The sequence below is a fragment of the Balaenoptera musculus genome, chromosome 21, assembly GCF_009873245.2.
Source record: "Balaenoptera musculus isolate JJ_BM4_2016_0621 chromosome 21, mBalMus1.pri.v3, whole genome shotgun sequence".
Classification (NCBI taxonomy): domain Eukaryota; kingdom Metazoa; phylum Chordata; class Mammalia; order Artiodactyla; family Balaenopteridae; genus Balaenoptera; species Balaenoptera musculus.
The window spans coordinates 9,563,278-9,588,477 of NC_045805.1; the positions used below are offsets into that span (position 1 = coordinate 9,563,278).

General features: G+C 38.6%; 1 protein-coding gene across 1 annotated transcript in view; it reads left to right on the forward strand.

Moving 5' to 3' along the window:
• The window catches only part of CSMD1 (CUB and Sushi multiple domains 1), a 1,821,542-nt gene that overhangs the window by 1,397,119 nt on the left and 399,223 nt on the right, over positions 1 to 25,200 (forward strand). The window contains exon 12 of the mRNA XM_036838958.1: positions 16,085 to 16,197. Within this exon, the coding sequence (XP_036694853.1) occupies positions 16,085 to 16,197 (113 nt within the window). The remainder of the gene's footprint in view (positions 1 to 16,084; positions 16,198 to 25,200) is intronic.

The following is a 25,200-nucleotide window of genomic DNA, read 5'->3' on the forward strand; positions in this document are numbered from 1 at the left end:
TTGTTGTAAGTGTAAAGTGAGACGGCTAAGGAAACATTGTTTGAAAAAGGTGAAAAGTATGATGCAAAGAGAAGCTAGTATTGTATTACTGTAGTTATTATCTCTGCCTTAATATAATGAAATATGTGGTGCTCAGAATTGTCTTTGGAAATGTAATATACTAGAAAGAAAGAAGGAAGAGGAGTTGAACTGCCATTCACTGAATCTGTCTGGACCCGCATTGTCTCCTGACAAACTTGTGACAAAGGTATTGCTTCCATCTGCTAGAGGAAGACAAGGAGAACCTGACTTATGGCCGTGGAGACAGCAGGCTGCCTAACTGGTTTCTGGGCTGTTTTCAAGATTTTGTTCCTTGTCTTTAGTTTTCAAAAGTTTAATTCGGTGGATTTGTTTAATTAACATGGATTTGTTTGAGTTTATCCTGTTTGAGGTTCACTTGGTTCCTTAGAACTGTAGGTTATGTGTTTCTCCAAATTTGAGGAGTTTTCAGCAATTATTTCTTTAAACCCCCTTTCAGCCTCACTCTCTTTCTCTCCTTCTGGGATTCGAATGATAAGATGTTGGGCCTTTTGTTTTTGACCCACAAGTCCCTGAGGTTTTGTTCACTTTTTTTTCCGTTGTATTTTCTCTCTGCTGTTCAGTGTGGGCGAATTCTATAGACCTGTTCTCAAGTTAACATGTCATTGTGCATCTCCACTCTACTTACTATAAGCCCATCTAGTTACTTTTAATTTCTGTTATTGTATTTTTACTCCTGTAATTTCCATTTGGTTCTTTTTTGTAACTTCTCTTTCTTTGCTAGGATCGTCTGTTTGTTTGTTTATTTGATTGCAGAGAATTTGTAAATGATTGAAACATTTACACAATGGCTGCTTTAAAATCCTTGTCAGGTAATTTCAACATCTGATTCATTTTAGGTATTGTCAGTTGGTTGTCTTTTCTCGTTGAAGTTGTGATTTTCTTGGTTCTTGGTATGATAATTGGACCCAGGCTGTTTCGTCTATCATGTTAGGATGTACTGGGAATTATATAAACCTCTTATTTTAGCAGGCAGTCACCCTGGCTAGACTTAACACGCAGTTCTTGGCCAACTTGTGTCGGCTGGGGTTCCAGTGACAGGCTCACTGTCACAGCATGTACGGCATTGCCCGGGTCTGCTTGGTTGATTGGTGCCCGTGGGACTCACACTCGTCCTTGCTGGTGGGGAGGGGTTGGTGGGAACCCCTATCACTGCTCCCCTCCTGCATCTCACCCCTTGTCCCCTCACCCCTCCCTCTGCCCCTATCTCTGGGAGGGAAGGGGCGTCTCAGTCTCAGATTGGCAGAGACAGAGTCTTCCTGGATTGGGTCACTGGTGTGGCTGGTCTCTCTCATAGGTTCTGCTGCCTCTGTTTCTTTACTCAGAAGAGGGAGGCTCAGGCCCTGGGGAAGGTGAAGGCTTGCCCTGGACACCTGTGGTTACCAAGGTCCCTTCATTCGTCCCCCATGCTGGTGGTGCCGGTCTTCCTTATGTCGTTTGAGGGATACCCCTTGCATCCCCGTGAGGATGGAGCTTACCTGGAGCCTTCTGTTGCCCGGTCAGGGTTCAGGAAGCACCAGGTCTGGTGGTCCTCTGTTTTGGGGGGGGGGGCACACAGGCAGCCTGCACTGCGTTGGTTCTCTGACCCTGGAGTCAGAGAACCCCAGCTTGCCTTCAGAGTCCTCTTCTGGTTGTGTCTTGTGCCATTTTGAGGGTTCATACCTGAGCTTGTCAAGGAAGAGAATGGAAAAAAATGTGTCCGTGTCCATATACTTTTAAATCGTCTGGGCTGCACTCAGTAACAGAAGTCTGTAAAATAACTTCGTTATGGGCCTTAAGTAAACTTTTTTTTCTTTGAAGTGAAAGATAGAAGTTTGGATTAGATATTTTGTCTACCGCTCCACATAGAAAGGCTTAACAATTCTGATACTGTTTAGTGGGATTAACCTGGTGATGGCAGACCATTGATGTAACTAACGTCAACTTCTATGCCACCTGGCTAGAATGGATTCCAGCACGGTGAATAAAAGCTGTCGCATTTGAATGAAATGTGTGCAGGAGTCCCACTCACTGAAAAGCTTGCTCTAATTTCACGTTGGTGCCAGTGGGGAAATTCTATCAGCTTCAGTGTATGTACTGTTGATCTCCAGGTTTAACTTTATATATAATAATATGATCATTTATTCTATAAAACCACTGCCTTGACTGATTTTTCAAAGTCAACTTGAGGTAAAAGAGTTCTGTTCCTCTCCACCTGTTCAGCTCTCTGTTCCGGTACATGTCGTGTAAATAGACGTGTTGCCTGTAAGTCCCCTGCACGAGGAGCCAGCTTGGATGCTGGTGGATCGAGAACCTTTAACTCTCATCAGGGCTGCCTTCAGGCGGATTTGCTCTCCAGGTCTGGTCAATATCGCACATAAAGATGTGCAAAACCTCAGATTACAAGCATATCCTTCCAAGACCAGAATTTAAATCCCTGCTGCCTCGGTATGTTTAATGATGAAGTCAACTTATGACTCTGGTTCTGCCACCTTTTACCAAGGTTTGTATCAGGGCATCTCTGACTTCCTGAAGGCATCTTACTCCATCCCTGGGGCGCATGGTTCTCATCAGGTGCTGCACAGATCACACACTGTGTCTTAACCTCTCCTTATTAGTCTCCGGCACACACTGTATTAACCCAATCAAGGCAAACAGCCAACTAACATTTATATTTTAAATAACTCTGCATTTCCTGTACTTTCTCAGAATTTATGAAATTTATTGATATTAAAAACATGCAAAGACTTCAAAATAGGTCAATTTTAGGTCAGGTTTTAACTTGTGAGTAACATTTACTTTCTAACTGCCCAATTTGCAATTGAAAGGAGTGCTTTAAAGGTTCCCACACCACTTTCCTTTCAGGTACCTGCCAGTAAGATGCAGGTCTGATGTGCTCCAGGTGTTACTTTGCATCAAATTCATACTTTGTGGCATACTCAGAGTTTTGTTTTTTTTTTAATCTCCAGGTTTGAACAAATTATTTCTTTAATGAATATGTAGTAAAATAGACTTTCTGGAGTACAGACCTATAAGTATTTATACATGTATAGATTTGTATAATGACCAGCAAAATCAGGATACAGAAGTTTGTCACCCCTCAAAACTGTGCTTTCTCTTTGTAGTGATACCCTCTCCCACCTTAAACCGTGAACCACTGATCTGTTATCCATCATTATAGTTTGTCTTTCTGAGAATATCACATAAATAGAATTATACACTGTGTATTCTTTAAGACTGCAAGTGGGAATGTAAAATGGTACAGCCATCTGGAAAACAGCTTGGCAGTTTCATACGAAGTTAAGTATTTATCATGTAATCTGGCCACCCCATTCCTAGGTATTTACCCTAGAGAAATAAAATTTGCCCTACATGAATAGAGTTAACTCTATTCATAATTGCCAAACAACTGGAAACAACGTAAATGTCCTTGGACAGGTGAATAGATAGACACACCTTGGTATATTCATACAAGGAAGTTCTGTTCATCAGTACCAAGGAACAAACTACTGACACACACAGCAATGTGGGAATTGCATGGTGCTGTGCTGAGTGAAAGCACTCAGTTTGATTTCACAATCCCTTTCCAGCAGATATATTTCATGTATGTGAGGATAGAACTGTTGAATCATTTAACAAGGGCCAAAAAGAAGACCTGTCCAGAAATGAGATGGCTTTCGTATACAATGTAATATTAGTAGCAACCAAAGCATCATGAAGTTACTGCCTCACATGGGTGCAGTTAAGCTTTAAAGAACAATGACCATTTTCACGTGAAAGACTTTAGCTGTTCTCTCAATGCAGTATGCCCTGGTTGTAGGGAAGGAACAAACACATAATCAAAAGTCATTTCCTTACTTCTGGGTTAATGATTCAATACACTGGAACATACAGTCAAAGATACTGCTGATTTCAGTTCAGTACTGATCCTGATTGCAAGCAGGCATATCAAACCACTGAGGTTAAGACAGCTCGAGAATGGTTGAACTCTATCAAAAAGATAAGAGAATTTTAGGTCTGAATGATTCCTTGAAGGTAATTTAATACAGTTATTTCCCAGATGAAGAAACTGACATAGATGTAAAATAATTTAGCTAAAACCACAGCGTAAATTAAAGACAGAGCTTCAACAGGACCTCAAATACCAAGTCCTTGGTATGCTAAGATCAAACAAAAATTTAAATCATTAGTTGGAGATATTCTTATGAAATTTAAACATGTAGATATTTAATGAATTTTAATGGGGATTAATTTACATTTTCATTTATGCATTTGTTCAGAGAAATGGTGCATTTTATACGCAAGAGTCTGGGGATTAAAGGCCAAGTGACATCAGCTTGCACTCAAGAAGGTTTAGAATTTGGTAGGAGGAGGAGGAAGTAGATGCCTGTGAATGTTTGTCTTTGGTGAGGTGTATGCAGGGTTCTCCAATGACCTAGAGAAAAAAAAGACCTGCATCACCTAAGGGAGTTAAGAAATGCCAAGTGAGAATCCTCAAATACTGTAAGAACTCCTTATCCAGGGAGCATAGGCACTCCAGGCAGTGATTTCAAGATTTGCCAAAAACCTGGAGGCAGAGAAGTTCCAATATTTTTGGAGAACGGTTAAAAACGCCAGCATGGTTGGAGCAACAGGTTGAGAAATGGGAGGGGAGGGCAGTGGGGAGCTGGCACCTCCAATATGATGGCTCTGTTTCCCAAAGGCAGTTTTATTATCGTTTTCTAGCAAGTCAGATTTCTTAGCGATTCATTGGAATAATTTTATTTGTAAGTTTACTTTAAAACACTATGTACTAGAAAGTCATTTTGGGAGAAAATAAAACTGCTTTAAAGAAAGCAGTTATAGCTTACGTGTTATGATGGCTGTTAAAGTATTTTACCAAAACTAGCATTTATTTTATTTTTCAGTTATGGAAACAAAAAATCCTGTTTCCAACAGATAAACAGTTGCACAGGGTAACAATATTTGCTTCATTATTTTAAACATTTTTTTTCCATTGGTGCTAGCAAACTAAAATACTTATAGAAAAAAGAAAGAGGAACAAAAAGGGAAATATTTTCTTTTGTTTTAAATAATTCTAAAATAATTTTGTAAAATTAAAAAAAATTAACACAAAAATACTTTTTGAATGTTCAAGTAATTTTTTAAGCATGTTAAATAATTAATTGTACCAAGCTGTCTTACAGTCATTTTCATAAATACAGCAGTCAATTAAGTATCAGGCTTAAATTCTAAAACTTGAGCAATGCAAGTCATCTTTATTTTTATTCTTTTCTAATAAATTAAAAAAAAAATTGGCCACTCTGTGCAGCATGCGGGATCTTAGTTCGCAGGCCAGTGTTCAAACCCGTACCCCCTGCAGTGGAAGCATGGAAATTTAATCACTGGACCACCAGGGAAGTCCCACAAATCATCTTAATTTGACTTCGCTTGAAGCAACTTTGTAGTGTAGCCAGGTACCTGCTTATTTAGTTTTATGTGAATCAATAGACTAACATAAAACTGTATTAAAATAAAGTCCAGTGCAGAAATAAAATAAATTCAAATATTTACACTCAGAGGTATTTCTGAAGTAGTTAACTTGACAGTATAAATCTTTTCAGTGTGTGAAAAATTTCTACATGATAAGTTTTTAACAACTTAAAATTAAATCAAAGGTAGGGGGGAAGTGATAAAAGAATCAGGATAAATTAGGAGGCTACTTCAGTGATGTTGCTATGAGACACTCAAACTGAGAAAGTGGAGACAGAAAGAAGTGGTGAAAGTGTGGAAGAGGTAAAATTATATGGCTTTTTGATGAATGATGAAACGTATAAATGCATATATTTATAGTCTGTGGACTGTGACATAAGAAGGGGTAAGCACTGAGAAATCAACAACCTTGAAATGAAGTCTGGAATCCTTCTGAAGACTGATTGAATCAAGGTGGTCACTCTCACTGCCAGAAGAAAATTAAATCCTCCAAGAAGGAAGATAACAACACACATAGCTTCTATGATGGCATAACACAAAGTCTAGCATTCAACCAAAATGTCTAGAAATAACACCCAATGATCCAAAACCAAGAGACAGACAATACAAAAGGAGAAGGATATCCAGATATTATAGTTACCACTAAGGGACTTTGATAATTAACTATGATTTATATATTTAAGAATATAAATAAAATGATCCAGAATTTTGCCAGAAAACCGGAATTCATAACAAACCAAATGAAAGTTTTAAGAATTAAAAAATACAACATCTGCAATGAAGAACTCAATAGATGTGGCTTGAACTGGAAGATAGATTAGTAGAAAATATTCAACCTGAAGCAGAAAAAAAATGTACAGAAAACATGTGTGTAATTGGTATTGAAGAAGAGAAAGAGAGAGAAAATGGGACGTAACTAATCTTTGAAGACATTATCACCAAGAATTTTCCAATATTGACAACAGACATCAGGATAGAGATTGAAGAAATTCTACAAGACAGTAGGCATAATACAAGAAAAACAGCCTGGCACATTATAATAAATCTTCTGAAAAACAGGACAAGGAAAGATCTTACAAGTAGTATAAACAAAGAAACGTTATTTTCAAAATGGCAAATACAAGATCAATAGAAGTTTTCTCAATATAAAGTAAAAAAAAGTAAAAAGACAACAGAATGATATCTTTGAAGTCTTGGGGGAAAGAAACAAGCTGTTAGATTAAAGGGACAATTTAAAAATATTGACTAATCAAAAAAGAAAAAAACAAGAAAAATGAACTTTTATTAGTAATTATATTCTAAATAAAAGGATAAAATCTCTGATTAGATAAAAGTAATATAAATAAAATAAATCAACAATAATGTAAAACAAGTATTTGATGCTTACATAAACAAACATGAAATATTTATATACATAGAACAGTTGAAAGCAAAAGGCTAGAAAAAGATACTCCTTGTAAGGACTAACCAACAGAAGAAAGAATGGTATAGCTTTATAATTATAATTCAAAGAAGACATTAATGCCAGACATTCATGCTTTGTGCCTTTTTTGGTATGTTACATTTCCATGCAATCTATGCATAGGGGGAAAAAAAAAATTTCTCTTCAAACAAGCAAACAGAACAACCAAACATAAGGGAACAGTCTTTCAAATGAAGACAAATCTTCAGAAAGAAGTACATATTCATATTTCATGAGTGCACATCACTCACTGAAATACTTCTTTTTTTTTCAATTTGTATGTAATACTGCGTGAGTTCCTTCACGTGTAATAGGCGTTGTTCATCTTCCTCTGAAGAATCCTGTACACTGTAGCGCCTCAGGTGAGAAGGTTGTGTTGATTCACAAATGATGTGATTGATGGGGCAAATCATGTGCACATATCCCTGAAACAACTTTGCTGAAAGCAAAGCTTCCTCTTTGATTAGAGGCATTTGTTTTGGTTGAATTGATTTTTTTCTTAAACTTTTTCTCTTTCAACATGCTTTTCTGTCAGCTCGTTGACTTCAGTCAGTGGATTGAGTGTTTCTTCTCACTGGCTGACGGCAGCCGCTGTGTGACTATTTTTTCTTTTTTATATATATCTTTATTGGAGTATAATTGCTTTACAATGGTGTGTTAGTTTCTGCTGTATAAAAAAGTGAATCAGCTATACATATATCCCCATATCTCCTCCCTCTTGCGTCTCCCTCCCACCTTCCACATCCCACCCCTCTAGGTGGAAACAGAGCACTGAGCTGATCTCCCTGTGCTATGCGGCTGCTTCCCACTAGCTATCTGTTTTACATTTGGTAGTGTATATATGTCCATGCCACTCTCTCACTTCGTCCCAGCTTACCCTTCCGCCTCTCTGTGTCCTCAAGTCCATTCTCTACGTCTGCGTCTTTATTCCTGTCCTGCCCGTAGGTTCTTCAGAACCTTTTTTTTTTTTTTTTTAGGTTCCATGTATATGTGTTAGCATATGGTATTTGTTTTTCTCTGACTTATTTCACTCTGTATGACAGACTCTAGGTCTATCCACCTCACTACAAATAACTCAATTTCGTTTCTTTTTATGGCTGAGTAATATTCCATTGTATATATGTGCCACATCTTCTTTATCCATTCATCTGTCGATGGACACTTAGGTTGCTTCCATGTCCTGGCTATTGTAAATAGAGCTGCAATGAACATTGTGGTACATGACTCTTTTTGAATTATGGTTTTCTCAGGGTATATGCCCAGTAGTGGGATTGCTGGGTCATATGGTAGTTCTATTTTTAGTTTTTTAAGGAACCTCCATACTGTTCTCCATAGTGGCTGTATCAGTTTACATTCCCACCAACAGTGCAAGAGGGTTCCCTTTTCTCTACACCCTCTCCAGCATTTATTATCTGTAGATTTTTTGATGATGGCCATTCTGACTGGTATGAGGTGATACTTCATTGTAGTTTTGATTTGCATTTCTCTTATGATTAGTTATGTTGAGCTTCTTTTCATGTGCCTCTTGGCCAGCTGTATATCTTCCTTGGTGAAATGTCTGTTTAGGTTTTCCACCCATTTTTTAAATTGAGTTGTTTGATTTTTTGATATTGAGCTGCATGAGCTGCTTGAATATTTTGGACATTAATCCTTTGTCAGTTGCTTCATTTGCAAATATTTTCTCCCATTCTGAGGATTGTCTTTTTGTCTTGTTTATGGTTTCCTTTGCTTTGCAAAAGCTTTTAAGTTTCATTAGCTCCCATTTGTTTATTTTTGTTTTTATTGCCATTTCTCTAGGAGGTGGGTCAAAAAGGATCTTGCTGTGATTTATGTCATAGAGTGTTCTGCCTATGTTTTCCTTTAAGAGTTTTATAGTGTCTGGCCTTACATTTAGGTCTCTAATCCATTTTGAATTTATTCTTGTTTATGGTGTTGAGGGAGTTTTCTAATTTCATTCTTTTACATGTAGTTCTCCAGTTTTCCCAGCACCACTTATTGAAGAGGCTGTCTTTTCTCCACTGTATATTCTTGCCTCCTTTATCAAAGATAAGGTGACCATATGTTTGTGGGTTTGTCTCTGGGCTTTCTATCCTGTTCCATTGAGCTATATTTCTGTTTTTGTGCCAGTACCATACTGTCTTGATTACTGTAGCTTTGTAATATAGTCTGAATTCAGGGAGCCTGATTCCTCCAGCTCTGTTTTTCTTTCTCAAGATGGCTTTGGCTATTTGGGGTCTTTTGTGTTTCCATACAAATCGTGAAATTTTTTGTTCTATTTCTGTGAAGAATGTCATTGGTAGTTTGATAGGGATTGCATTGAATCTGTAGATTGCTTTGGGTAGTATAGTCATTTTCACAATGTTGATTCTTCCAATCCAAGTACATGGTATATCTCTCCCAACTGTTTGTATAATCTTTAATTTCTTTCATCAATGTCTTACAGTTTTCTGCATACAGGTCTTTTGTCTCCCTAGGTAGGTTTATTCCTAGGTATTTTATTCTTTTTGTTGCAGTGGTAAATGGGAGTGTTTCCTTAATTTCTCTTTCAGATTTTTCATCATTAGTGTATAGGAATGCAAGAGATTTCTGTGCATTAATTTTGTATCCTGCTACTTTACCAAATTCATTGATTAGCTCTAGTAGTTTTCTGGTGGCATCCTTAGGATTCTCTATGTGTAATATCATGTTATCTGCAAACAGTGACAGTTTTACTTCTTCTTTTCTAATTTGGTTTCCTTTTATTTCGTTTTCTTCTCTGATTTCTGTGGCTAAAACTTCCAAAGCTATGTTGAATAATAGTGGTGAGAGTGAGCAACCTTGTCTTGTTCTGATCTTAGTGGAAATGGTTTCAGTTTTTCACCATTGAGAATGATGTTGGCTGCGGTTTGTCATATATGGCCTTTATTATGTTGAGGTAAGTTACCTCTGTGCCCACTTTCTGGAGGGTTTTTATCATAAATGGGTGTTGAATTATGTCAAAAGCTTTTTCTGTATCTATTGAGATGATCATATGGTTTTTCTCCTTCAATTTGTTAATATGGTTTATCACATTGATTGATTGCGTATACCCCACTTGATCATGGTGTATGAACCTTTTAACGTGCTGTTGAATTCTGTTTGCTATTATTTTGTTCGGATTTTTGCGTCTATGTTCATCAGTGATATTGGCCTGTAGTTTTTGTTTTTTGTGACATCTTTGTCTGGTTTTGGTATCAGGGTGATGGTGGCCTCATAGAATGAGTTTGGGAGTGTTCCTCCCTCTGCATAATTTTGGAAGTGTTTGAGAAGGATAGGTGTTAGCTCTTCTCTAAACTTTTGATAGAATTTGCCTGTGAAGCCATCAGGTCCTGGACTTTTGTTTGTTGGAAGATTTTAAATCACAGTTTCAGTTTCAGTGCTTGTGATTGATCTGTTTATATTTTCTGTTTCATCCTGGTTCAGTCGTGGAAGGTTGTGCTTTTCTAAGAATTTGTGCATTTCTTCCAGGTTGTCCATTTTATTGCCATATAGTTGCTTGTAGTAATCTCTCATGATCCTTTGTATTTCTGCAGTGTAAGTTGCTACTTCTTTTTCATTTCTAATTCTATTGATTTGAGTCTTCTCCCTTTTTTTCTTTATGAGTCTGGCTAATGGTTTATCAATTTTGTTTATCTTCTCAAAGAACCAGCTTTTAGTTTTATTGATCTCTGCTCTCGTTTCCTTCATTTCTTTTTCATTTATTTCTGATCTGATTTTATGATTTCTTTCCTTCTGCTAACCTTGGGGCTTTTTGTTCTTTCTCTAATTGCTTTAATTGTAAGTTTAGGTTGTTTATTTGAGATGTTTCTTGTTTCCTGAGGTAGGATTGTATTGCTATAAACTTCCCTCTTAGAACTGCTTTTGCTATATCCCATAGGTTTTTGGTTGTCGTGTTTTCATTGTCATTTGCAGGTATTTTTTGATTTCCTGTTTGATTTCTTCAGTGATCTCTTGGTTGTTTAGTAGTGTATTGTTTAGCCTCCACGTGTTTGTATTTTTTAGAGATTTTTTCCTGTAATTGATATCTAGTCTCATAGTGCTGTGGTCGGAAAAGATACTTGATATGATTTCAGTATTCTTAAATTTACCAAAGCTTGATTTGTGACCCAAGATATGATCTATCCTGGAGAATGTTCCATGAGCACTTGAGAAGAAGGTGTATTCTGGATGGAATGTCCTATAAATATCAACTAAGTCCATCTTGTTTAATGTCATTTAAATCTTGTGTTTCCTTATTTATTTTCATTTTGGATGATCTGTCCATTGATGAAAGTGGAGTGTTAAAGTCCCCTACTATGATTGTGTTCCTGTCGATTTCCCCTTTTATGGCTGTTAGCATTTGCCTTATGTATTGAGGTGCTCCTATGTTGGGTGCGTAAATATTTACAATTGTTATATCTTCTTCTTTGATCAATCCCTTGATCATTATGTAGTGTCCTTCATCTCTTGTAATAGTCTTTCTTTTAAAGTCTATTTCGTCTGATATGAGAATTGCTACTCCAGCTTTCTTTTGATTTCCATTTGCATGGAATATCTTTTTCCATCCTCCTCTCACTTTCAGTCTGTATGTGTCCCTAGGTCTGAAGTGGGTCTCTTGTAGACAGCATATATACGGGTCATGTTTTTGTATCTATTCAGCTAGTCTGTGTCTTTTGGTTGGAGCATTTAATCCATTTACATTTAAGGTAGTTATTGATATGTATGTTCCTATTACCATTTTCTTAATTGTTTTGGGTTTGTTATTGTAGGTCTTTTCCTTCTCTTGTGTTTCCTGCCTAGAGAAGTCCCCTTAGTATTTGTTTTAAAGCTGGTTTGGTGGTGCTGAAATCCATTAGCTTTTGCTTGTCTGTAAAGGTTTTAATTTCTCTGTCAAGTCTGAATGAGATCCTTGCTGGGTAGAGTAATCTTGGTTGTAGGTTTTTCCCTTTCATCACTCTAAATATGTCCTGCCACTCCCTTCTGGCTTGCAACGTTTCTGCTGAAAGATCAGCCGTTAACCTTATGGGGATTCCCTTGTATGTTATTTGTTGCTTTTCCCTTGCTGCTTTTTAATATTTTTACTTTGTATTTAATTTTTGATAGTTTGATTAACATGTGTCTTGGCGTGTTTCTCCTTGGATTTATCCTGTATGGGGCTCTCTGCGCTTCCTGGACTTGATTGACTATTTCCTTTCCCATATTAGGGAAGTTTTCAACTATAATCTCTTCAAATATTTTCTCAGTCCCTTTCTTTTTCTTTTCCTCTTCTGGGACCCCTGTAATTCGAATGTTGGTGCATTTAATGTTTTCCCAGAGGTCTCTGAGACTATCCTCAATTCTTTTCATTCTTTTTTCTTTATTCTGCTCTGTGGTAGTTATTTCAACTATTTTATCTTCCAGGTCACTTATCTGTTCTTCTGCCTCAGTTATTCTGCTATTGATTCCTTTAGAGAATTTTTAATTCCATTTATTGTGTTGTTCATCAGTGTTTGTTTGCTCTTTAGTTCTTCTAGGTCCTTGTTAAACATTTCTTGTAATTTCTCCACTCTATTTCCAAGGTTTTGGATCATCTTTACTATCATTACTCTGAATTCTTTTTCAGGTAGACTGCCTATTTCCTCTTTATTTCTTTGGTCTGGTGGGTTTTTACCTTGCTCCTTCATCTGCTGTGTGTTGCTCTGTCTTCTCATTTTGCTTAACTTACTGTGTTTGGGGTCTCCTTTTCGCAGGCTGCAGGTTCGTATTTCCCATTGCTTTTGGTGTCTGCCCCCAGTGGGTAAGGTTGGTTCAGTGGGTTGTGTAGGCTTCCTGGTGGAGGGGACTGATGCCTGTGTTCTGGTGGATGGGGCTGGATCTCGTCTTTCTGGTGGGCTGGACTGCATCTGGTGGTGTGTTTTGGGGTGTCTGTGACCTTATTATGATTTTAGGCAGCCTCTCTGCTAATGGGTGGGGCTGTGTTCCTGTCTTGCTAGTTGTTTGGCATAGGGTGTCCAGCAGTGTAGCTTGCTGGTCATTGAGGGGAACTGGGTCTTAGCGTTGAGGTGGAGATCTCTGGGTCAGCTTTTGCCGTTTGATAATGCGTGGAGCTGTGAGGTCTCTGGTAGACCAATGTCCTGAACTTGGCTCTCCCACCTCAGAGGCTCAGGCCTGACACCCAGCCGGAGCACCAAGACCCTGTCAGCCACGCGGCTCAGAAGAAAAGGGAGAAAATAAATAAATAAATAAATAAAATAAAATAATAAAATAAAATAGTTATTAAATAAAAAATAAAAAAATTATTAAAAATTAAAAAGTAATTAAAAAAAGAAAGAAAGAAAGAAGAGAGCAACCAAACCAAAAACAGCAAATCCAGTGATAACAACCGCTAAAAACTATACAAAAAAAAAAACATGGACAAACAGAAACCTAGGACAAATGGTAAAAGTAAAGCTATACCGACAAAATCACACAAAGAAGCATACACATACACACTTACAAAAAGAGAAAAAAAAGGAAAAAATAATATATATATATATAAAAAAAAGGAAGAGAGCAACCAAATCAATAAACAAATCTACCAATTACAATAAGCTCTAAATACTAAACTAAGATAAACATAAAACCAGAAACAAATTACACGCAGAAGGCAAACCCCAAGTCTGCAGTTGCTCCCAAAGTCCACCGCCTCACTTTTGGGATGATTTGTTGTCTATTCAGGTATTCCAGAGATGCATGGTACATCAAGTTGATTGTGGAGATTTAATCCGCTGCTCCTGAGGCTTCTGGGAGAGATTTCCCTTTCTCTTCTTTGTTCGCACAGCTCCTGGGGTTCAGCTTTGGATTTGGTCCCGCCTCTGCATGTAGGTCGCCTGAGGGCGTCTGTTCTTCACTCAGACAGGACGGGGTTAAAGGAGCAGCTGCTTCAGGGGCTCTGGCTCACTCAGGCTGGGGGGAGGGAGGGGTATGGGATGCGGGACGAGCCTGCGGCTGCAGATGCCGGTGTGATGTTTCACCAGCCTGAGGCGTGCCCTGCATTCTCCCGGGGAAGTTGTCCCTGGATCACGGGACCCTGGCAGTGGCGGGCTGTACAAGCTCCCGGGAGGGGAGGTGTGGATAGTGACTTGTGCTTGCACACAGGCTTCTTGGTGGCGGCAGCAGCAGCCTTAGTGTTTCGTGCCCGTCTCTGGCGTCTGTGCTGATAGCTGCGGCTCACGCCCATCTCTGGAGCTCCTTTAAGCAGCACTCTTAATCCCCTCTCCTCGTGCACCCGAAACAATGGTTTCTTACCTCTTCGGCAGCTCTAGGCTTTTTCCAGGACCCCCTCCTGGCTAGCTGTGGGCACTAGCCCCCTTCAGGCTGTGTTCACGCAGCCAACCGCAGTCCTCTCCCCGGGATCTGATCTCCGAAGCCTGAGCCTCAGCTCCCAGCCCCCGCCCATCCTGGCGGGTGAGCAGACAAGCCTCTCGGGCTGGTGAGTGCTGGTCGGCACCGATCCTCTGTGCGGGAATCTCTCCGCTTTGCCCTCTGCACCCCTGTGGCTGCGCTCTCCTCCGTGGCTCCGAAGCTTCCCCCCCACCCACCCCCATCTCCGCCCACGAAGGGGCTTCCTAGTACGTGGAAACTTTTCCTCCTTCACATCTCCCTCCCCAAGGGGCAGGTCCCGTCCCTATTCTTTTGTCTCTGTTTTTATTCTTTTTTCTTTTGCCCTACCCAGGTACGTGGGGAGTTTCTTGCCTTTTGGGAAGTCTGAGGTCTTCTGCCAGTGTTCAGTAGGTGTTCTGTAGGAGTTGTTCCACATATAGATGTATTTTTGATGTATTTGTGGGGAGGAAGGTGATCTCCACGTCTTACTCCTCTGCCATCTTGAAGGCCCCCCCTGACTGTTTTGTTAATACACAACGAATGCTTCACTGAAAATTCCATTCGCTGTGACCTGGACTTTAATATGCAGCTGGAAAGTTCCATACATTTGCCAAATCTGTGTCTGCTGTGCATGCAGTTTTCCTTGTCAATTATCTTATAATGTGTGGTTAACTTTGTTTTCCTCTGTGTGTGTGTGTGTGTGTGTGTGTGTGTATTTATATCCAAACTTTATTTAGAGTAGTTTTATATTCGGAGCAAAACTAAGAGGGAGGTACAGAGATGTACCCCCTGCCTGCACACATGCACAGCCTCCCCATTATTAATATCCCCCACCAAATGGTGCAACTTTTTACCAAGGATGAACCTGTGTGGACACCTCATCATCACCCAAAGTTCGTGGTTTACATTAGGGTTCACTCTTGATGTTGCAGTCTATGGGTTTGGACAAATGTATAATGACATGTATCCATCATTACAGTATCATACAAAGTATTTTCATTGCCCTAAAAATCCTCTGTGCTCCACCTGTTCATCCCTCCCACTTTCCAACCCATCAACCACTGATCTTTTTGCTGTCTCCGTAGTTTCACCTTTTCTAGAATGTCCTAGGGTTGGAATCATCCTGTATGTGGCCTTTTCAGATTGGTTTCTTTCACTTAGTGCATTTACATTTCCTGCATGTCATTTCATGGCCTGATAGCTCATTTCCTTTCAGTGCTAAAGACGATTCCATCCTATGATATAATTTTTGTGGTAAAGGTACATGATAATTCCAGACTGTCTAACCCAAGCATTATGTGAATGAACCAGAACTTTTCTCAGCTTAGACATGCTTTCCTATTAATGATGTGATGTTATATCACCACACAGCAGTAAGGCACATAGGGTGACCAACCCTCCCAGTTTGTCCAGTGCTGCCCCAGTTTTAGCACTGACAGTCCTGCACCCAGAGAAGAACTTCAGTGTCAGATAAATGGGAGGGTTGCTCACCCTAAGTCGATTTTTAAAATCAAAGATACAAATTCACAGTTATGATATAGAATAATTACTGTAAAAGGCCAATGATATTATGATTCAAATATGAATATGAATTACAAATGGCTATAGATTCTTTGAAGGAGGGTCTTGCTACCTATATATATCTATATCTATGGCTCGTCTGTTTAAGCAGCAGGATTCCCCCCACACCATGAAGGTAAAAGTGGAGATATTTGGTGCCTTAAACAATGGTTTTGACATTTCTTTTCTCTGCAGACTCACTGGATCCAGTGTTCCTGACCTTATTGTGAGTATGAGCAACCAGATGTGGCTACATCTACAGTCTGATGACAGCATTGCCTCGCCTGGATTTAAAGCTGTTTACCAAGGTATGGCCTGAACACACTTAGCAGCATTTAAAACCAGCTTTCCTGCAGAGGGCCAGGACCATTTTCTTTTTTGTTAAATTTTTTATTTATTTAATTATTTATTTTTTGGGCTGTGTTGGGTCTTCGTTTCTGTGCGAGGGCTTCCCCTAGCTGTGGCAAGTGGGGACCACTCTTCATCGCGGTGCGCGGGCCTCACTGTCGCGGCCTCTCTTGTTGCGGAGCACAGGCTCCAGACGCGCAGGCTCAGCAGTTGTGGCTCACGGGCCTAGTTGCTCCGCGGCATGTGGGATCTTCCCAGACCAGGGCTCGAACCCGTGTCCCCTGAATTAGCAGGCATATTCTCAACCACTGCGCCACCAGGGAAGCCCCCAGGACCATTTTCTATGTGTTAGATGTAAATAAAACTGACAAGTCAGAACAATGTTTAAAAATAAGGACTAATTATTTGCAACTTCTGTAATTAAAATTCTACTTATAGCTGGTTTTTGCAAGGGAGAAATGTTAACTTCTCGAAAGCTTGGCTCGCCGTTACTGTGGCAAAACAAAGAGTGAGATCAAGTATAACATGTAAGCCAGGAAATGTGTTCACACTTATCGATCTTGGCATTTTAGCTCTTCCTGAGGGAAATTGTCATGCTTATAACTAAGGGAAGCATTTTGAACAAAGTGTGAACTTGAGTGGCATCAACTTGATGAAGTTTATTACATATATCCTCAGGTACAAATGTGTGGGTTTCTAATGAAAGACAAGGAAATCTAGACAGAGTTGGAAAAAATCTACTAAGTACTTGTATAGGAGAAAAATAACCTTGCTTTGAGAGTTATGAGTTATGCTTGCTCTGGGGAAGAGAGTGCTCCTTCAGGGAAGGTGGCTTCGTCTCTGAGTCACGAGATGGTGAGGAGCCGCCACCCCAGTGAACCGTTTGCCGTGGTGAAGTAGCTGCTGTGCGGGTGACCAGGGCCCCGGGCTCTGTGTGCTGCCTCTTTAAACAGCCTCACCGGACTGTTCCACCTATATTGTTTCCTCTGGAGCTCCTAGGAAACACATCTTTTAACCGGAGCATATTGATTGGTATTTCTTAAAACGTTTCTTAATTATGAAAAACTTCAAAATGCAAACAGAAGTAGAAAGAATAATATAATGAACCTGAGATAACCTACATTTACAAACTTTTTTGCAAGGCTCCCAGATAGTCTGCTGTTGACTTGAGTATTGACTGTACCTGCAGGACACAGCCGCCCCATCCATGTACTCCTCTAGATTGTCAGCCTCTACTCAGCCCTGCCTTTCCTCAAGTATCCTACATCTTTTGGGGAATCAGTGATACTTCCTTCTATTAGTCGTTCCCAAAAGGTTCCAGGCTCACAGGCAAACCTTTATTCAGTGACTACATCTTAAAAAAAATTAACTTCTCTCTTCCTATTCCCACCAAAAAAAGAGAAAACCCTGTCCCCCTGCCACCCTCACAAAAACAAAATCAACAAACTGCTCGCTACTCCCAGGCTCTCAGAGGTCTAGTTCACATAACCCCCTTCTTGCGCACTTTGGTTTCGAGGGTGACAGGGCAGCGGCCAGGCTGGCCTCACCTGTCTTTCGGGGCACACCATGATCCGTGGGTCAGTGTCTCTTGATCGCTAGAAACGGTAAAGAACTGAGAATGAAACAAGGTAGAAGAGGAATCTGAGACTGGAATATGAAGAATAAAAATGATCTTCCTGATCTTCCAACCTCAGGGCACCTAGAATAGCTGTCAGGAGGCACATCTGTTTTAACTGGCAAAAACACACACACACAAGAACACACAGACCATTTAACTTTCGATCTGTGCTTTCATGTTCTCTATGTCAGTAATTAAATAGTTTTGACTCAAGAAACACTTAACATGCTAAGTTCTTCCTTTGGGGTTATGCAAAAGCAAAATGGTGATGGATCACTGCTTAGACCCTTCGTATATTTGACTGAAAGAAATAAATTGTTCTCCTGTGCCCAAGATGAAATGTGTCCCCAGATATGATACAATGAACTTACTGACAATGTTTTATAAATTATTATATAAAACTACTTATTTATGAAACTTAAAATATATATTTAAGCTGCCATTTTACATATACTGCCATACTTTGAATAAACCACAACTAATTTGAAGTGATTTTCAGTAAGATTGAAAAGAACATATTCTCATCTTGAATTCAAGTTATAGTCATGAGAAGTCTTTTCAGAATCATTTTATACTATCTTACAAATACCTTCGCACTGATAGTTGATCAAAATTACCAGGACAATTTTAAACAGACAATTTTTTTTTTCACACACACACACACACTGTATTTTATTTTTACAAGAGATAAATAAACTGACACAAGGCATTTTAAATGGATGACCACAACAAAAGCAACAATGATTGCAATTACCAAACAAAAAACACACTAATACTAAGTCAGAATATTGATATTCAGTCCAGTAATGCTCCACTGTAACAGGTCCTTTTACTTTGCAGTGAAAATTGATTTGTATATTTTTTGCCTCTGAGTCCTTGTGGGTTTTTTTTTTTTAATTCAAACAGAAATTCACAAAAATTATAATCATCCTCATCAGTTCACTCAGTCCCATGTAATTAATTTTTTTTCATCTTGATCTTTTGTTAGTACTTTTATGAATTCATCAGTTTTCCATTAGAGTTCTGAAAATGCTTATTCATTCAGTTCAGCAGTATAGTCAGTTACCAGAAACCAGTGCTTGTCAGAGTCTTTTCCATGAACTCCTTGAACATGAAACAAGGAACATTTTTGCAAAAGCATCAGAGTACACACAGAACTGTCTGTAAATTACAAAAGACTTAAAAATGACCACGGTTAAAGATTTGATGAAAGGTCATAATAATGCCATTGACAAGGAAATGTAGTTATTTCTGAGATATACATTTTAAAGTAATAACTAGAATTACGACTTATAACATTATACCAGAACATACGATTTTTAGAAATTTCATGTAATGTCTGAAACATTTATATTAACATATTTCCATACAAATAACCCAAAGAAAGTTTAGTATTAGTTGCTTTTCTGCAGATTCTTATTAGTCATCAATTTTATACACATCAGTGTATACATGTCAATCCCAATTGCCCAATTCAGCACACCACCATCCCCACCACTCTGCAATTTTCCCCCGATGGTGTCCATACGTTTGTTCTCTACATCTGTCTCAACTTCTGCCCTGCAAACCGGTTCATCTGTACCATTTTTCTAGGTTCCACATACATGCGTTAATATACGATATTTGTTTTTCTCTTTCTGACTTACTTCACTCTGTATGACAGTCTCTAGGTCCATCCACGTCTCAACAAATGACCCAATTTCGTTCCGTTTTATGGCTGAGTAATATTCCATTGTATATATGTACCACATCTTCTTTATCCATTCCTCTGTCGATGGGCATTTAGGTTGCTTCCATGACATGGCTATTGTAAATAATGCTGCAATGAACATTGGGGTGCATGTGTCTCTTTGAATTATGGTTTTCTCTGGGTATATGCCCAGTAGTGGGATTGCTGGATCATATGGTAATTCTATTTTTAGTTTTTTAAGGAACCTCCATACTGTTCTCCATAGTGGCTGTATCAATTTACAATCCCACCAACAGTGCAAGAGGGTTCCCTTTTCTCCACACCCTCTCCAGCATTTGTTGTTTGTAGATTTTCTGATGATGCCCATTCTAACTGGTGTGAGGTGATACCTCATTGTAGTTTTGATTTGCATTTCTCTAATAATTAGTGACACTGAGCAGCTTTTCATGTGCTTCTTGGCCATCTGTATGTCTTCTTTGGAGAAATGCCTATTTAGGGCTTCTGCCCATTTTTTGATTGGGTTGTTTGTTTTTTTAACATTGAGCTGCATGAGCTGTTTATATATTTTGGAGATTAATCCTTTGTCCATTGATTCGTTTGCAAATATTTTCTCCCATTCTGAGGGTTGTCTTTTCATCTTGTTTATGGTTTCCTTTGCTGTGAAAAAGCTTTGAAGTTTCATTAGGTCCCCTTTGTTTATTTTTGTTTTTATTTCCATTACTCTAGGAGGTGGATCAAAAAAGATCTTGCTCTGATGTATGTCAAAGAGTGTTCTTCCTATGTTTTCCTCTAAAGGTTTTATAGTGTCCGGTCTTACATTTAGGTCTCGAATCCATTTTGAGTTTATTTTTGTGTATGGTGTTAGGGAGTGTTCTAATTTCATTCTTTTACATGTAGCTGTCCAGTTTTCCCAGCACCACTTATTGAAGAGACTGTCTTTTCTCCATTGTATATCTTTGCCTCCTTTGTCATAGATTAGTTGACCATAGGTGCATAGGTTTATCTCTGGGCTTTCTATCATGTTCCATTGATCTATGTTTCTGTTTTTGTGCCAGTACCATATTGTCTTGATTACTGTAGCTTTGTAGTATAGTCTGAAGTCAGGGAGTCTGATTCCTCCAGCTCCGTTTTTTTCCCTCAAGACTGCTTTGGCTATTCGGGGTCTTTTGTGTCTCCATACAAATTTAAGATGATTTGTTCTAGTTCCATAAAAAATGCCATTGGTAACTTCATAGGGATTGCATTGAATCTGTAGATTGCTTTGGGTAGTATAGTCATTTTCACAATATTGATTCTTCCAATCCAAGAACATGGTATATCTCTCCATCTGTTGGTATCATCTTTAATTTCTTTCATCAGTGTCTTATAGTTTTCTGCATAAAGGTCTTTTGTCTCCCTAGGTAGATTTATTCCTAGGTATTTTATTCTTTTTGTTGCAATGGTAAATGGGAGTGTTTCCATAATTTCTCTTTCAAATTTTTCATCATTAGTGTATAAGGATGCAAGAGATTTCTGTGCATTAACTTTGTATCCTGCAACTTTACCAAATTCATTGATTAGCTCTAGTAGTTTTCTGGTGGCATTTTTAGGATTCTCTATGTATAGTATCATGTCATCTGCAAACAGTGACAATTTTACTTCTTCTTTTCCAATTTGTATTCCTTTTATTTCTTTTTCTTCTCTCATTGCCGTGGCTAGGACTTCCAAAACTATGTTGAATAATACTGGTGAGAGTGGACGTCCTTGTCTCATTCTTGATCTTAGAGGAAATGCTTTCAGTTTTTCACCATTGAGAATGATGTTTGCTGTGGGTTTGTCGTATATGGCCTTTATTATGTTGAGGTAGGTTCCCTCTATGCCCACTTTCTGGAGAGTTTTCATCATAAATGGGTGCCGAATTTTGTCAAAAGCTTTTTCTGCCTCTATTGAGATGATCATATGGTTTTTATTCTTCAGTTTGTTAATATGGTGTATCACATTGATTGATTTGCATATATTGAAGAATCCTTGCATTCCTGGAATAAACCCCCCTTGATCTTGGTGTATGATCCTTTTAATGTGTTGTTGGATTCTGTTTGCTAGTATTTTGTTGAGGATTTTTGCATCTATATTCATCAGTGATATTGGTCTGTAATTTTCTTTTTTTGTAGTATCTTTGTCTGGTTTTGGATCAGGGTGATGGTGGCCTCATAGAATGAGTTTGGGAGTGTTCCTTCCTCTGCAATTTTTTGGAAGAGTTTGAGAAGAATGGGTGTTAGCTCTTCTCTAAATGTTTGATAGAATTCACCTGTGAAGCCATCTGGTCCTGGACTTTTGTTTGTTGGAAGATTTTTAATCACAGTTTCAATTTCATTACTTGTGATTGGTCTGTTCATATTTTCTATTTCTTCCTGGTTCAGTCTGGGAAGGTTATACCTTTCTAAGAATTTGTCCATTTCTTCCAGGTTGTCCATTTTATTGGCATAGAGTTGCTTGTAGTAGTCTCTTAGGATGCTTTGTATTTCTGCGGTGTCTGTTGTAACTTCTCCTTTTTCATTTCTAATTTTACTGATTTGAGTCCTCTCCCTCCTTTTCTTGATGAGTCTGGCTAATGATTTATCAAATTTGCTTATCTTCTCAAAGAACCACTTTCAGTTTTATTGATTTTTGCTATTGTTTTCTTTGTTTCTATTTCATTTATTTCTGCTCTGATCTTTATGATTTCTTTCCTTGTGCTAACTTTGGGTTTTGTTTGTTCTTCTTTCTCTAGTTCCTTTAGGTGTAAGGTTAGATTGTTTACTTGAGATTTTTCTTGTTTCTTGAGGTAGGCTTGTATAGCTATAAACTTCCCTCTTAGAACTGCTTTTGCTGCATCCCATAGGTTTTGGATCGTCGTGTTTTTTGATTTCCTCTTTGATTTCTTCAGTGACCTCTTGGTTGTTTAGTAATGTATTGTTTAGCCTCCATGTGTTTGTCTTTTTTACGTTTTTTTCCCTGTAATTCATTTCTAATCTCATAGTGTTGTGGTCAGAAAAGATGCTTGATACGATTTCAGTTTTCTTAAATTTCCTGAGGCTTGATTTGTGACCCAAGATGTGATCTATCCTGGAGAATGTTCCGTGCGCACTTGAGAAGAAAGTGTAATCTGCCATTTTGGATGGAATGTCCCATGAATATCAGTTAAATCTATCTGGTCTGTTGTGTCATTTAAAGCTTCTGTTTCCTTATTTATTTTCATTTTGGATGATCTGTCCAGTGGTGTAAGTGAGGTGTTAAAGTCCCCCACTATTATTGTGTTACTGTCGATTTCCTCTTTTATAGCTGTTAGCAGTTGCCTTATGTATTGAGGTGCTCCTATGTTGGGTGCATATGAATTTATAATTGTTATATCTTCTTCTTGGATTGATCCCTTGATCATTATGTAGTGTCCTTCCTTGTGTCTTGTAACATTCTTTATTTTAAAGTCTATTTTATCTGATATGAGTATAGCTACTCCAGCTTTCTTTTGATTTCCATTTGCATGGAATATCTTTTTCCATCCCCTCACTTTCAGTCTGTATGTGTCCCTAGGTCTGAAGTGGGTCTCTTGTAGACAGCATATATATGGGTCTTGTTTTTGTATCCATTCAGCAAGCCTGTGTCTTTTGGTTGGAGCATTTAATCTATTCACGTTTAAGGTAATTATCGATATGTGTGTTCCTATGACCATTTTCTTAATTGTTTTGGGTTTGTTTTTGTAGTTCCTTTTCTTCTCTTGTGTTTCCCACTTAGAGAAGTTCCTTTAGCATTTGTGGTAGAGCTGGTTTGGTGGTGCTGAATTCTCTTAGCTTTTGCTTGTCTATAAAGCTTTTGATTTCTCCATCGAATCTGAATAAGATCCTTGCCGGGTAGAGTAATCTTAGTTGCAGGTTCTTCCCTTTCATCACTTTAAGTGTATCATGCCACTCCCTTCTGGCTTGTAGAGTTTCTGCTGAGAAATCAGCTGTTAACGTTATGGGAGTTCCCTTGTATGTTATTTGTTGTTTTTCCCTTGCTGCTTTCAATAATTTTTCTTTGTCTTTAATTTTTGCCATTTTGATTACTATGTGTCTCGGCATGTTTCTCCTTGGGTTTATCCTGTATGGGACTCGCTGCGCTTCCTGGACTTGGGTGGCTATTTCCTTTCCCATGTTAGGGAAGTTTTTGACTATAATCTCTTCAAATATTTTCTCAGGTCCTTTCTCTCTCTCTTCTCCTTCTGGGACCCCTATAATGCAAATATTGTTGCATTTAATGTTGTCCCAGAGGTCTCTTAGGCTGTCTTCATTTCTTTTCATTCTTTTTTCTTTATTCTGTTCTGCAGCAGTGAATTCCACCATTCTGTCTTCCAGGTCACTTATCTGTTCTTCTGCCTCGGTTATTCTGCTATTGATTCCTTCTAGTGCATTTCTCATTTCACTTATTGTATTGTTCATCTCTGTTTGTTTGTTCTTTAATTCTTCTAGATCTTTGTTAAGCATTTCTTTCATCTTCTCGATCTTTGCCTCCATTCTTTTTCCGAGGTCCTGGATCATCTTCACTGTCGTTATTCTGAATTCTTTTTCTGGAAGATTGCCTATCTCCATTTCATTTAGTTGTTTTTCTGGGGTTTTATCTTGTTCCTTCATCTGGTACATAGCCCTCTGCCTTTTCATCTTGTCTATCTTACTGTGAATGTGGTTTTTGTTCCACAGGCTGCAGGATTGTCGTTCTTCTTGCTTCTGCTGTCTGCCCTCTGGTGGATGAGGCTTGTGTAAGTTTCCTGATGGGAGGGACTGGTAAACAGACAATTTTTAAACAGACAATTTTTACTGACACACACAAGATCTATTATTTGAAAGAAACTGCTCATTATAAACTATAATCTAAGAAAATATACAGTAAGCATTCAGAATAAAACAATATATGTTCCACATAACTTTTTTTAAAATTAATTAATTTTTATTTTTGGCTGCGTTGGGTCTTCGTTGCTGTGCGCAAGCTTTCTCTAGTTGTGGTGAGTGAGGGCTACTCTTTGTTGCGGTGCATGGGCCTCTCATCGCGGTGGCTTCTCTTGTTGCGGAGCACGGACGCTAGGCATGCAGGCTTCATTAGTTGTGGCACGCGGGCTCAGTAGTTGTGGCTCGCAGACTCTAGAGTGCAGGCTCAGTAGTTGTGGCGCATGGGCTTCATTGCTCTGTGGCATGTGGGATCTTCCCGGACCAGGGATCGAACCTATGTCCCCTGCATTGGCAGGCGGATTCTTAACCACTGTGCCACTAGGGAAGTCCCCACATAACTACTTAAATTTTCAAAACTTTAGATACTTCCCTTAAGTTTCAAAATTCTAAGGAAGTAACAAATTTAAAAGAACAGTAATACAATAAAATTGGTGGTTATTTTATTTGGATTATTTTACTGTAGGGGAACTGTTACAAAGAAAGAAATAATTTGTAAGTTATTGTCAGGAAAAATGGGGAAAGTGACATGGGAGGAGATGCAGTTGATTATTACCCTGTGGGTATTGAAGATTTTTGCATCTATTAGCAATTTTGTTTCAGTGTTGCTAATGGTCTATATATGCATTTTCTTTGAATTCTCCTTCAAAACAGTTTGTTAAATATCTTACTGGTTTTTTCATTAATTACAGAGTTCATTGAAATCTTTGACATGACAGAT